General features: G+C 36.8%; 1 protein-coding gene across 7 annotated transcripts in view; it reads left to right on the top strand.

The window, feature by feature from the left end:
* The first annotated feature begins 416 nt into the window (after positions 1-416).
* Positions 417-14,462, top strand: part of EMB1997 (para-aminobenzoate (PABA) synthase family protein) — a 123,792-nt gene continuing 109,746 nt past the window's right edge. For 3 of the 7 annotated variants that reach the window (XM_089831504.1, XM_089831503.1, XM_089831499.1), the window contains exons 1-2: positions 474-599; positions 1,105-1,601. In XM_089831504.1, coding sequence (XP_089687630.1) covers positions 1,238-1,601 — 364 coding nt within the window. In that variant the 5' untranslated portion in view covers positions 474-599; positions 1,105-1,237. Of the gene's footprint in view, positions 600-1,104; positions 1,602-14,462 lie in introns of all 7 variants that reach the window. The other 4 variants (XM_089831498.1, XM_089831501.1, XM_089831500.1 and 1 more) reach the window with 4 other exon arrangements.

The raw sequence follows: 14,462 nt of genomic DNA, 5'->3' as shown, positions 1-14,462 counted from the left end.
ACTCATTGAAACATAGTGGTTTATTAATAGATTAATAACATGCCTAGCTAACCATGCTTTTAATAAAGTGGAAACCAATGTCACTATTATACATAAGTTTATAATTATTTTAAATAAACACATTGAAATACATATCTTTAGATTTGAATGAACTCTCACTCAAGATTATCAAAATTTTATCATCATTTAACATAAATATTAAAAAGAAAAGAAAATATTAATTTTTAATTTAATATATTAATTATTAGTTACTATTATTACCAACTAATTTGATATCTAATATTAAAATTGTCAAAACATCTTTTAGTGTATTTTTTTAATACATCTATTAGTATGCCCATGAAATCTCATGACGCACTATAGAAAAGCGACCCCAACAAAAGGGTAGGTATATGCAATTTTGACCATCACAATCAGATTCGAAATTCGTTGGATGAAGACGATTAAATGTATTGGCCGACAATTAGGCCGCGGGAATGTGTGTTTGTGATTATTTATAAACTTCAAACAGCTAAATTATGAGTGAATGAAAATCAGCCATCTCCCACGCCTGCGGGAAGCAAAACCAAACACGGCTTCCATTCTCCTCGCCTCCTCTGGTAAAATGCCTCACTTTGTTGCAATCTCCATTGACAATCAAAATCTTTTTTTTCTTCTGAATATTGAATTATGTTTTCTATCTAGCATTTTATGCTTTTAAATCGGAAAGGAATAACTTCTGGCTTAAAAAACTGTCATACTGTATGCAGTTTATTTAGTTTATAATTTATTTTTTCCTTCTCTGCGGTTTCTGCTTCTCCTCTGATGCGTCTTTCCTGCGTTTTATGTTTAAACAAACCCAACTTGAAAGTAGAATATGGAGTGTGATCCGAAATGAAACAAAATGCATACAGTTTTTCCGGATGCTCTTCCTTTTAATATAATAGATTGTATAAATCTGTGTTCATTCTCTTAAATCACCTGCCAGCCCTCAACCAATATGCAAAATGACCCACTCTAGGCAATTTGCTTTGGAAGTGGTTCTCAAGAAAAGCAGCGCAATTTAAATTTAAATGTTTATTGTCTTTGCTTTGCACTTATTACTTTGAATATTTGTTTTCTTAGCAGAAACAGATTCAAATTTGTACCATAATAGTGAATTCCAGATTAAGCTATCTCAGCAAGTGACCTCTTCGAAGGCACAATCTATACTCATTTTTGAGAGCATATCCGGTGTCTGTTATATCCTGGTGTTGACATGGGATGGAGCTGCAGTTGGATCTCATTATCGAAGGAATTTTCAAATTCCTGTTTGAGAATATTGCCATTGGTATCCTCTCAATCATCTGCGTTGGACTTTCACCAGGCCACGGTATCCCATAACAAGTTAAACGGTCTTACATTTGCCAGATTGTTACGCATCCATAGTCGAAATGCTGTTACCAGCACGGCAAAGGTGTCTGCATCTTTGACTCTCGGTGAGAATCTGGGTTCAGAATTAAGTAAAAGTAATACAAGAAAGAAGAGTAGACTGAATTTTAAGCAAGTACGGACATTGCTGATTGACAATTATGATAGCTATACTTACAACATTTTTCAGCTATTAGCGGTGGTAAATGGAGGTAAGGCATCTTCCATACTTTAGATTGCACTGTTTGATTCACAGCGAAATATGAGAAGTTGTTTTTTGATAGTTTTGACTTATAGTGTCATTCCGTTGTAGCTATAAGTATATTTATTAAATGCAGAAGATGTCAGTATACTCAAGCTTTAGTTTCCAAAATAGAATCTACAATCACTAATGATGAGGATATGGAAAAACCAGGGGAACATCATTTATGTTGAAAGAAACGTCAGTGCATTCACTTTCCCTCACATCGGCTTGGAAATGTCTATAAGATTGATACAGGTCTGTGCCCTCCTTGAATCTGCCTCATTTTCACTGGAAGCCTTGGGCTCTTCTTCAAGATGTCAACGGCATCACTAGTTCTCTCCTCACCCGCGAGTGGAAGAAACCACAACTAATAAAATAAAAAGATGAAATCCATCCGGCACAACCAACTTTAACTCCCTTGAACTCCTTCAATAACTCATTGCCAACACCTCAAATCCCCATCTAAATCCTAATACAAACGAATAAAAAATAGAAATTATCCTATAATCTATAGGCTCTCCCACTCTTTGTACTGCCAAAATTGTCTTTAACAACCTCAAGGAGATTTGTGCTGCTGACGGTATCAAGAGACTTCCGATACTCTTGTTTTGTAGCCGTGTTTATCTTTTGAACATGGAGTATAAGGCATAAGTTGTAAACCTCTGATTTATCAATTTTAATTTTATTCCGTTCTAATACTAATTATGCACAAAAACATTAAGATCAGTTGGTTCTTATTTGTAGTTATATTATTTAAATATTTGATTTATTACTATGGATGCTTCTGTCCTCAACATTATTCAGGCCTCACCAAAACCTGAGCATCTTTGGGATTATCATTAAAATATTGTTGTGTGGGTGGAGTTTGTTGATCTCGTTGATTGATTAAGTGAAATATGTGGATTGATTCCTCTTCATAGTAGAGGAACTATCTGTTGGAATCACAGCTGCCGTTACACCAAAAGCTCAAGCTGTCAATGACCGTTACAACAGCCAGAGACAAGAATCCACGGGAGGCGGTTAAGTACACATCACAAATCTGTCGGTCTATGCTGGACAGAGGCACCAACCTAGAGGGGATGGAGGCACCGACCTCCCAACAATCCCTCCCTCAGCATGACCCGAGGGATTTGAACCCGTAAACCAATGCTCTAATACCACTTGTTGGAATCACTACTGCTGTTACACCAAAAGCTCGAGCTATCAATGAATGTTACAACAGCTAGAGACAAGGATCCATGGGAGGCGGTTAAGCACATGTCACAAATCCGTCAGTCTATGCTGGACAGAGGTACCAACCTAGAGGGGATGGAGGCACCGACCTCCCAACACTATCCACCTATAAAAGGAGCCACTGTAGCTATCCTCGCTTATGGTGCAATTGTAGCTATCCTCACTTATGGTGCAATTGTAGTGCCCCTAATAAAATGTTATGTAAATATTATTAAAATTTTCTCATTCGTATTAATTTAAATTATGGCATTGACACCTTCCAATGTCATGACCAAAATTCAGGAAATAAATTTAAATTATGGCACTGACACCTTCCAACTTCCAATGTCATGACCAAAAATCAGGAAATAATCTATAGATTTAATTTTATTAAGTGGACACCATACAAACCTTAAATTTGTACCAACTTTTACCTACAACATTAACAACCTTATAAAACCCTAGATTATATTAATATTTGCACAACTTAACAAATCCTAAGTATGCTTCAAACTTATTTATATTCCCCTAAAATTCATTGATGTTTACGTAACATTTATGCTCAAGATTGTACTTTAGACTTCAATATGTTGACAATTCTAAGAACCCCGAATCACAAATCATGGTTTGCATTCATGGACACTTTGACTCATAGTTCAAAATATCGCTGAGATAGCGGCGAGAAGCATATTTCTCGCAAGAAATTGCGGATAGTGCGAAAAGTCATCCTATTCTCGCCAAGTCTCTGAGCTGAGAAGTTCAACTTCTTGACACGAGAAAATGGTGATATCTTAGTGAGATCTTGGCAACTTCTCGTAGGTAGTGTGTGAAGTTGCCAGTTAAGTGATAGTCACGCCCAGAAACAACATCATTTGTGCCTTTTTGCAGCATTGAGTTTGTTGGGTGTGGGAGAAAGGTTTTACAGTGGGACATATATGAGTTGGAGAGGCAGGCTATGGAGGAGGGTGGTTTTGCAGTGGGACTGGGCGACTTCAGGAGGAGGGCAGTGAGAGTGAGGACACTGACAGTGAGTAGACTGATAGTGAGGATGAGGAGTCATTGCTAGAGCCAACACCACCATCACCACAGACGACTGCTATGGCTAGAGCTGCTAGAACCCCTCCTTTTCCCATAGGTTTTACTAGAACTACTAGGAAGGGGAAGAGGAAGATGTAGACTAGTTAAATATTGCACTTGAGATTTGTATTTGCTTATATTTTTACAAAGACAATTCGGTATTTGTAGTTTGCTTTAGAGTTCAGTCTCTGACTATATCGGCATTCCACATAAGGATGCAATTTTGTTATTTATTGCATTTATATATATATCTAGATTAGCTTGTTTGGTGTGTTTACTCATTTACTGACTCATTACATGCATCTAATTATTGAATTTTGTGAAAAAATGCATTTAAAATTAAATTTAAGTCATTTAAAAAATTCCCGATATTTTCTCGGGAAGTTGCCGATTTCTCTCCTATATTTGCCGAGTTTTTTTTTTTGGCCTCGCTGGGAAGTGGCCAAGAACGAGATTTTGAACTATACTTTGACTAACTTGATTTAAACACACACGCACATGACAACCATGATCCATTTCTTACATCCATGATCCATTTCTTACATCCATAGAAGCAAGATGTACTTTACAAATGCTTCTTTCAATAACATTCATGGACTAGGAGGACTCTAATTGACTTTCACTCTCTTTTGCGCATAGGTCTCGCCCAACTTGGTGGGTAGCCATCACCTCAGATAAACATGGAATAACTTTTCTCTTGAGAATTACATGTGTCAAGCTGTCTCTCTATTGCCACTAATGACTGCTAATAAAACTCAATGCCACCTTTGAACAAGGATTGCTCCTTTAGCCAATAGGGGTTGTGTCCTTGGCTGCTCGCAAACTAGTAAGTTTTCATTCTTGAACTAGTTTGTCTAAACATGAGTTCTTGAGACAAATTTGTTTGAGGTTTGGTGTATGTTTTAAGATGATTCTCTTCTTAGGCTTCCAAACTAGAAATACCATCCACTAAGAATGCAAAAGTGAATGTGGAGACTATTGAGATGTTGGAGTAGACATATAGGGTACCCATACCAACCAATTTTGTTTTAAGTGAATGACACCCAAATTTGTATCCATGTGCACAAAGAGTTATTGGAAGGCATGAGAGATGATACTGGAAACTTGCAACAGCTCCCAACATTAATGATTTAAAATTTTTGTGGCCACAAACCATAACTACTAGATTAATGGTGACCAAGGCAATACGCTCAACTCCCGCAATAAGAAATACAGGTGGAGACATGTCATTCATGTAAATAATGCCAATGATTTGGTACCACAATTGGAGCTAGGTGTCAAGACTAAGCATTTGAAAATTGAGAAGTTAGGTGGTGGGTGGGATGGACAACGAGATATGGCTAGAGCGATCAGAGTTGAGGTGTTAGGAATACCCTACAACTCATCACAAATTAGGGACTTGGGTTTGGAAGGGAAGCATGGTGGTGAGAGGAAGTTTGACTCTTTGAAGGCTTGTGAAGGAACATGGCTTGATTGAGAGGTATTACAGGATGTACAATTTTGATATCCTATGAGGATAAGGGAATGAAGATAGGGGATGGTGTTGAGGTATGCTTGAATGGATAAGTCCAAAACTAGGATGGGGACTTCGGAGGAAAGTGATGCTGGGAAGGGAAATTTTGCAACTCCGATGGCTTGCATTGACTTAGAAAATTGGCTATGCCTCCATACTAAGAAATTTAGGGGACCTTAAGCAGATGCACGGGGGATGAAATAGACAAACTTGTAAAAAATTGGATTATTGGGGAATGTTGGTAACAAGAAATGGGCATTTTGGACCACAATATAGATTATGAAAAAAAGGGGACATTTTAATAATCTTGCCGTGCCACAGACACCCTCTAATAGGGTTGGTTTGAGTTATTGTAGCTCCATTCGATCTTACCATAGGTTTGTTGGAGGTTGGACCATGGAGATTGACAAAGGCTGATTATTTGTGCGAAGTATTCCACATTACCATATTCGTGGCAGCCAATAATTTAGTACCCTTAACCATAAACCAACTTAATGTATTAAGTGCAAAACACTTGTCAAGTGAAGTATTTACTAATCACACAAGAAAGTCTGTTAGTTGCTGAAATATCCCTAACCGAATTTTTATTAAATTTTCCTTTCAGCAATATACTCAGAAATAAAACATTGCAGATTGTTTCCAGCATAATTGTAAACAGTAGAAATACCAACCGGCATTTATCTAGCCTCTTCTTGAATATAATATTCAAACTCAAATATAAACAAATGTAATACTAGACAATCAATAAAACCAGAAGCTTCTCCATAGATAATATTCCGTTATTTTCAAAATAACTTTCAAGATTCGAGCATATAATAATGCGTTACAAATCAGTAAGATAAAAACCAATAAACTCTTATAACTTCTTACAATACTTTATTGCATTATACAACAACAATACAATAACCAACACTACGAATCCAATCCTTAATATAGAATAATAGTCATATTGGAATACTAGAATTAAAACCTATAAGCGCACATGAAACACTCGAACTGATGTCTCCTTGGACAATGGGTTTGCGTCCACTGTCTGCCAGTATGAGGGGCTATGTTCTCCAACTAGCTGAAAGCTGAAACTTTTTGAGACTTTCTCAAGAGAGAAAACTGAACTGAATAATAAATCAGGCATGCCCAACAATGAGCCTCTTTCCCCTTTTATTACACAAACCAAGACTCTTCGACTCCTCTTTAGCTTTCGTCTTATTCCCTTGTGGCTGTTCAACTTCTTTAAGGCATTTCGTCTTGTTCCTCCTTGACCCTTTGTCCTTTGTATAACATTAATTTGACCTTTTAATAATTTGAGTTTTTGTCTCATAACCAAAAATTTACATTATATAAAATAAATCTTCAATATCTCTAATGTTCCAAAAAGGGAATATTACAAATCTCCCCTTTTTAAAATTACTTGTCCTCAAGCAATTAGTACCAGAATCCCATACAAATCTGTAGGTAGCCCTGTAGTCCAAACTGAAAACAATTCCAGCCACATTGCGCAACAAGATGTCACTCTGCAATCTATGTCTCATCTAGATCCCTGGATCCCATATAACTCTTTGAAAAAACTCTGCACGTGTATTGAACAACTGTGACCATTAATGATACTACTGTGTCCAACCTCAAACTGGATAGAATCACAACAAGGTCCTCAATGAGCCAAAAAAACATATGATCAACACCTGGATCCCAAACCTTGTTGTTATAACCAGCCGTTGTGATAAGATAGAAATGTATCAGTGAACTATGCATAACCCAGAAGATGATGACAATTCGTCCTAAATAGATGATGTAATAAGCAAGTCATTCAAAAACTGAGTGTAACACCCTGGGCGCAACAAGAACCAAACTGTCATCTTCAATCTGGAGAATCTCCGAGTACATAGGTACTATGAATAAGAATGAAGCTAAAAGAGCATTCCATATGATCAACACATAACTCTTCTGAAAACTACACCAATATCTATCCAAAGGCTGACGTAAATAATCCAACCAACTCCGGTATGGTGTGAAATCAGGAATCCAATGTGGACTGATCCTACGATGCATAACCATAGTCAAATCACCACTTCCATCCTGTGACCCATATTCATTGCTAGGAATCGTATCAGGATTCCATATCCTGAAACCAAAATCATCTTCATCATGACAATCAAAAGGAGAGTCCTTGTTTATCTCAAGAAAAGGATTATCGGAAATCCAATCAGCATCTACTTCAAACACGGGGTTATCGATAAGCTGATAGTGTTTTGAAACTTTGGTACTTTATCGCTTGGGGCAATGATCTAAAGCATATGTCTGCTGAATGCTATCAAGTTCATCGATTACCTCTAGGAGAAATTCTTGCCTCTCTTTATCCTCCTGTTCCGGAGAGTGATTCGTGATCATAATTTGATTTTCTGATTCTAGAAGGGAAATTCAAGCTTCATTCAATGCCTCCTTTGTTTCTTTAAGCTTTCTATTGAGCTCCTTAATCTCATTCTTCTCTTTATTCATTTGATCAAAATGTGTTTTAGCAACCTGAAGAATGTTATCCCTGTCGGAAAGCAAAAACAAATATTCTGATTTCATAGTTTCAAGGTTTGTTTTGACCACTTGCAAATTAGAAACAAGCCATTCTTCTTCCACTCCCTTTTGAACCTTCCTATAGAGATCCTCAACCAAGTTGTGAGTGCTGTCATAATGTATCAAAGATGCCACAAGAATTTCTTTGTTAACCTTCAGCTGGTTTCTAAATGCATGCATTTCATTATCATGTTGATACACCTCATCATCGTGTAGCATCATCTTGGATTGTTCCTCTGAATTTCTGTCATGGGTGTAGGAAATATATGGTTCATCACATAGAGACCCCAACGTACTATTATCTCGTGTGTAGCTGATCTCATCAACTTGCTTGTCAAAGCTAATCTCCCAATCACCAACGTAGAAACTTGCACCTTGTGTCACTTCTTTTGCGCGATCATTGGAAGGTTGTAAATCAATATGGGTTGACTGCTCTTCTTTTTCAAGATCCCCTATTAGTTGATTTTGGTCTGCTGAAAATTCATCATACATAGTTTTGCACTAGTCTTTTACAAGGAGATCATGAGCTAATTCAAGGTACTTCATTTTTGCCAAATCGGTCTTGCTTTGGAGTTCTGGATGGAACTCTGTGAAATCACTGAAGGTTAATTCCTTTTGAATCTTTGGGGGGAGTTTTTGGTACTCACCATACATAACAAGTACCACGGTTTTGAGATACCATTTCTGATTTTCAAATGGCTAAACACTTGATATGACTGATGAAGCATCTTCATTCTTTTCCCAAATATTCTCCAATTTTAAGGAAGCTGCTTTCTTTTCTAGTTTTGTCTTAAGATGTCGCATTTTCTTTAAACCTTGTTTTTGTTCATGGTCCTCGATAAAAGTTTCACTTAAAAGTCTTTCAGCTGTATTGCCTACATCATAAACGCTCTTTCTAGATGCAGTTTTAGAATAAAGTAGAGGATCCTTAGTTGGCCGGTATAAGCTGTTTGCATGCCCATCACAATTCTCTTTAACTTGATTAGGAATTTCTCCTGGCTCTACATTATTCTTTGATCCTTCAGCTATTGAATGCGTATCCTTTGTTTCAGAAAAGAACAATTATTAAGGCAACCTTCATTTGTGTTAATCCCCATCTGAAAACTAATAGGTTGAAAGCTGTTACTGATAGACCAACTATTGCCCAAGCATGACCATGTTCAAAAAAGTTGAAGAGCGTCATGCAATATTTTGTCCTTGCCATATCTTACCCGACAGGACTTGGATGGAAACTTTTTGTTGGAATTTGTGCCATATTCCTTTTGAGTTCGCGCATGTAGAACGAGTTGCTGAGCAATGTGTTTATTTTGCTCTAGATCAACCTGTGTACGATCATTTAATTCTGTAGAAAGTTCACCCAACGAGTGCTCAACATAAGCGATAATTCTTAAAGCTTGAGGACTTGGAAATGATTTGCTACAGCCTTGACTCTTAGGGAGCAGACGACCCTTAACTTCATCTCCATTGATTCCTCTTACAATATTCCATAACCATGTCCTTTGTCTCATGGATTCTGTTCTCAATCTATAGCATGTTCTTGCTTCTACTTGAAATAAGTTCTTCAAGGGATATAAGTGATGCAAATTGAGCATCTTCAGCTACAGTTCAAGGGTTACATACAGGTGACCCCCCTTGTTCTTTGGTTAATAATGCAATATTTGTTTGAACTTGTTGCAGTATCTTTCTTCTTTTATGCTCCATAGACTCAAGAGCTGACTGTAGTTTTGTTATACTTGCCAAATCATCTGCTTCTTCCATGGCCAAAGTTCCTGCAATATTCTGTTGCAATTCTATCGTTTTAACTTCTATAGTTTTTTGTAAGCAAATTCCCCATTCGTAGATACAATTCAATGATGGCTTCCCAATGTCCGAAGATGCTGGTACGAAGATGTTATTGCACTACCCAAACTCATGCACGTACTTGACACCAATTACTCTCTTATGACTTTGGCGTTAAATATTTCAAGGCAGGGTGTTATTTGTCGCTCATTGTAATTCCTTATTCAGACACTTGGTTTACGGCAAATGAAAACATCTCACGAAAGACTTCAAGGTAATGACTGGTGGTATCTCGAACCACGTGTCAGCTCACGGGATACTTACAAATTGTCGTTCCTAGTCGCTTGCCATATATGCTATGCTCCAGACTTAGGAAAATTCATGGCCTTTTGAATATTACTGTTATGAATATAGCACAAAATGTGTGGAATTTCACATAACACCAATAATTGTATTCCTGACTGCGGTGTTATTTGGCTTTCTTCCCAATTATACTGATTCTAAAACCGATGGATTGATAGCTAGGGTAGTATCATTTAAATGATATTACCATTGTGAATATCTCCCTAAACCAATTCTAATTATCATTAATAACTATCGGACCTGCACATACTCTTCTAACGCTTGACTCTTGGTAATTATTCTAACTCCTCCAATGCAGACGTCTTTCTTGTTGACGATTTGCCTTCCTACTGCCAAGTGCAGATCACCAGGCTATTGATGCTTCCAGAGTTGGGTGAAAGATCCAAAGGCTTCTCATAAATAGTAAGGTCCAAAAAGATTCTTGTGTGAGAATCCAATAATGCTCAACAAAGATTGTTGTAAACTCTTGAAGGCATTCGACATATGTATATGATACTTAATGTTTGCCTAAATATTTCCACCGCAGCTCCAAGGATTAATCAATATAGGTCGGAGACTCCAGGCATACCATGAGTCTCTGTTCTCTTGTATGGTGTGCTGCCAATCATCGTCTCTAGTTGGTCTGTCTATTTTAACTAAGGTTCTGGAAGCCATCTCGTACATCAATATCATTGTTGCCTCTTGGTTGCCCGCTAGATGTCATCTCTGATCGAGGATAGGTTTGGCCGATGGTTATCATACAAACTCCTGTCGTAACTCCGTTGTCGTGTTTAGGAGTGTCCCGATACCGCATATTGTCTCCTGCTAACTTGTATTTGCTGGGATTGATTACAAATATGAATCCTCCAATAGTTCTAACCGCTGCTAGTTTAATCAATGATTTAGTCGATCTCTCACCCCAACTCCAGCGTCTTCATATTCTGAGCACTGTTTGCTTCAAAAATAAGTTCAAGTCCAAAACTCTTCCATAGTAATGAAATCAAAGTCTCAAGGCCATTTTCATCACGGTGTTAAGATTGCCAATCATGGTGGATTTCATCCCCACAGTCTAGAAAAATATGTAAATTGCAACCATAGTTGATTGCAAAAAAAAAAAAAACCTTTCTTCACCATTCATGCCTTGGTCTCGCATCTATATCTAGTATCCCATGATACTGAAAATGGTTTCCAGACTTTGCTCCACAAATAATGCAGTCACCAACCTTATTGTAAAGTGATATTCCGAGAAGGTTGTACTCTAAAATTTTTCTCTCGGACTAATTAGAAATCTTCACTATAGATTTGTCTTTAATCAACCCTTTATGAAAATATATCTCAGATAAAAAGAATCTCATAAATATTTTTTACTAACTTCCACAGGATGGTAGGATCCCTTGCTCTGATACCACTGAAATATTCCTAACCCGATTTTTACTAAATTTTCCTTTCAGCAATATATTGAGAAATAAAACATTGCATATAGTTTCCAGCATAATCGTAAACAGTAGAAATACCAACCGGCATTTATCCAACCTCTTCTTGAATATAATATTCAGATTCAAATATAAACAAATGAATATGAGACAATCAATAAAACCAAAAGCTTCTCCATAGATAATATTCTGTTATTTCCAAAATAACTCTCAAGATTTGAGCATATAATAATGCGTTACAAATTTGTAAGATAAAAACTAGTAAACTCTTATAACTCCTTACAATACGTTATTGCATCATACAACAACAATACAATAACCAACAGCACTATGAATCGAATCCTTAATACAGAATAACAGTCAGATTGGAATACTAGAATTAAAACCTGTAAGCGCATGTGAAACACTTGAGCTGATGTCTCCCTAGACAATGGGTTTGCGTCCATTGTTTGCCAGTACGAGGGGCTACGTCCTCCAACTAGTTGAAAGCTGAAGCTTTCTGAGACTCTCACAAGAGAGAAAACTGAACTGAATAATAAATTAGGCATGTCCAACAATGAGCCTCTTTCCCCGTTTAATACACAAACCAAGACTCTTAGGCTCCTCTCTGGCTTTTGTCTTATTCCCTTGTGGCTCTTCAACTTCCTTACAGCATTTCGTTTTGTTCCTCCTTGACCCTTCGTCCTTTGTATAACATTAATTTGACCTTTTAATAATTTGAGTCTTTGTCTCGTAGTCAAATTTAACATTATATAAAAGAAGTCTTCAATATCTCTAATGTTCCAAAAAGGGAACATTAAATTTGTGGTAATTTCTACCCACATGCGAAAAACCTAGCCTTGAATTTCTCTATGCTTCCATCTGCTGGATGGTAAAATCTGTATAACCTCTTTGAATCAAGTTTATGAAATATACCACTCCTCCCCGTGGTATGTGTGTTGGTGCACCCAATATGGATACATGAACTACATGGATCAGGTACTAATCACACTCGTACCCAAAATTAGGGCAAATTTTCAATTCCTCTAGATATGTTTAGATCCAACAATGTGGTTGTTTGTACCGTATTTGGGTGATTCTTTTTTTCAAAAGGATAAATCTTGATCCCAACATTTAAAGCAATGTATCTTTGCATGAGAATGAAGGTCAATTACAATAGACATCGTGTTGCAGTTATGGTTTATATGGAGCCAAAAGCCCAGGTGAATATCTTTAGATGAATTAATAGTATATCTTATCTTAACATTGTGCATCAACAGCATTTACAAGAGACAGTCACATTCTATTAGAGAGTAGTGAAAGCATCATATATCTTTTTTATTCATTTTTTTCAACATTGTGAGGAATCAAATTCACAAAATCCAAGAGGATATGCTATGCCTGGGTTATCTCCTTGTTATGTTCAATCAAGTAAATAGTATTAGTTGAATGTATCAACATGATCTCCACAGACCCAAATAACAGCTCCTTCCAATAGCATCTGCGACCTACACTTCAAAGAACTAAAGTCTTAATCACCCTCGAGGTCGGTCACTCTCTGAGGTTGAGAGTAGTCATGTTTGCAGCTACTGGAACACATTGGAACTGATCAAATTAGTTATAAACAAGTTAGGCCAGCAACCTGTCATAGGTGTAGATCAATACTCCAGAGTGACCCAAACATTGCAGAAACTAGGGCATCACATTCTAGAACCTTTCATAGGTATAGGATACTTAGGTTTCTAAGGGAAGGCTTTGAAGTCTGATAGTTATGACGGTTTGTTTGTTCTTGGTCAGGATTTTCTAGGAGCAGTTCTTCCTTAATTGATTACCTTAGATTTCAACTAACTCAAATGGCTCTAAGTCTACCAAACTATTTTATATAACCTATTGAACTTTTCTATCATAACTGCTAAACAGGTAAATTAAGGTTTCAGCTTGTGGCAGGGTTCTGAGGATGGGGTTGATGTATCTACTGCAATCTTGCAGAAGCTAAAATTAATCTTCTTCACAGATCTGCCTAAATTCAAATCTCGGCTAATTTTGCACGAAATCAATCTATTCTACTATTGCAGGGATTGAAACAGACTTGCGTAAATCAAAAGCACACTTGCACAAACTAAAGAAACTACATCCCATTACAATGCTCCAACATTCACTTTTGTTTTCCTGACTCATTTATCAAAATATTCATTCTAAACAACAAAAATAAAATGAAAGATTTAGCTTAACAGGATTTCAAAAACAAACTGGAATTAAATGAAGGATCTAGGGCCTGTTTGGCAATGGGAATACAAGTGGAATAGGCATATCTAAATTCTTAAAATTTTGGATTCTTCGTTTGGATGCACCAAATCGGAATTGGAATACGAAGTAAAATAGGAATACGTATTCCAATTTTGGCCAAAAAATGAGGTTTTGCAATTCCGCGCAAATAGGTGTTATTGGAATACGTATTCCTATTCCAGTTTTATTTATTTTAGAAAACATAAATTTTGGGGTCCGTGAATTCTCCATCAAATTTTGGGTGAACCAAACAGAGAACAGGAATACATAGCCCCATTTTCTGTTCCAGAATAGCTATTCCTATTCCCTGATTCCTATTCCCGCAGCCAAACAGGCCCTAACCTATTAGCAAATGAGATCTCAAAACATAAAGAAAAGAACTAGTTTCTTCTTTCTGAGACAAATCATTTACTCTAACTCATCTAAATTTGAGAACTATTGAATAAGTGAAACAAATGTAGAGAACAGAAAAAACAAATCACAGATCACCTACCTTCAGAAGAGCAGGCCTTGCTCTGCTTTCGGTGGGATCTCTTATTCTCAACACAATTCTTACTCAAATCAGCTCTTTATTTTCATTCAAGTTGCCCCAAACAGTGAGTGCAGCAAGGTTCAAAAAATACAATTACTGAAAATTATCAAATGA

The sequence above is a fragment of the Cupressus sempervirens genome, chromosome 5, assembly GCF_028749045.1.
Source record: "Cupressus sempervirens isolate cs-2001-9-10 chromosome 5, ASM2874904v1, whole genome shotgun sequence".
In the NCBI taxonomy this organism is placed as follows: Eukaryota; Viridiplantae; Streptophyta; class Pinopsida; order Cupressales; family Cupressaceae; genus Cupressus; species Cupressus sempervirens.
Note: the sequence above shows the minus strand (reverse complement) of the source record. Positions and strands in the feature narration are given on the sequence as shown.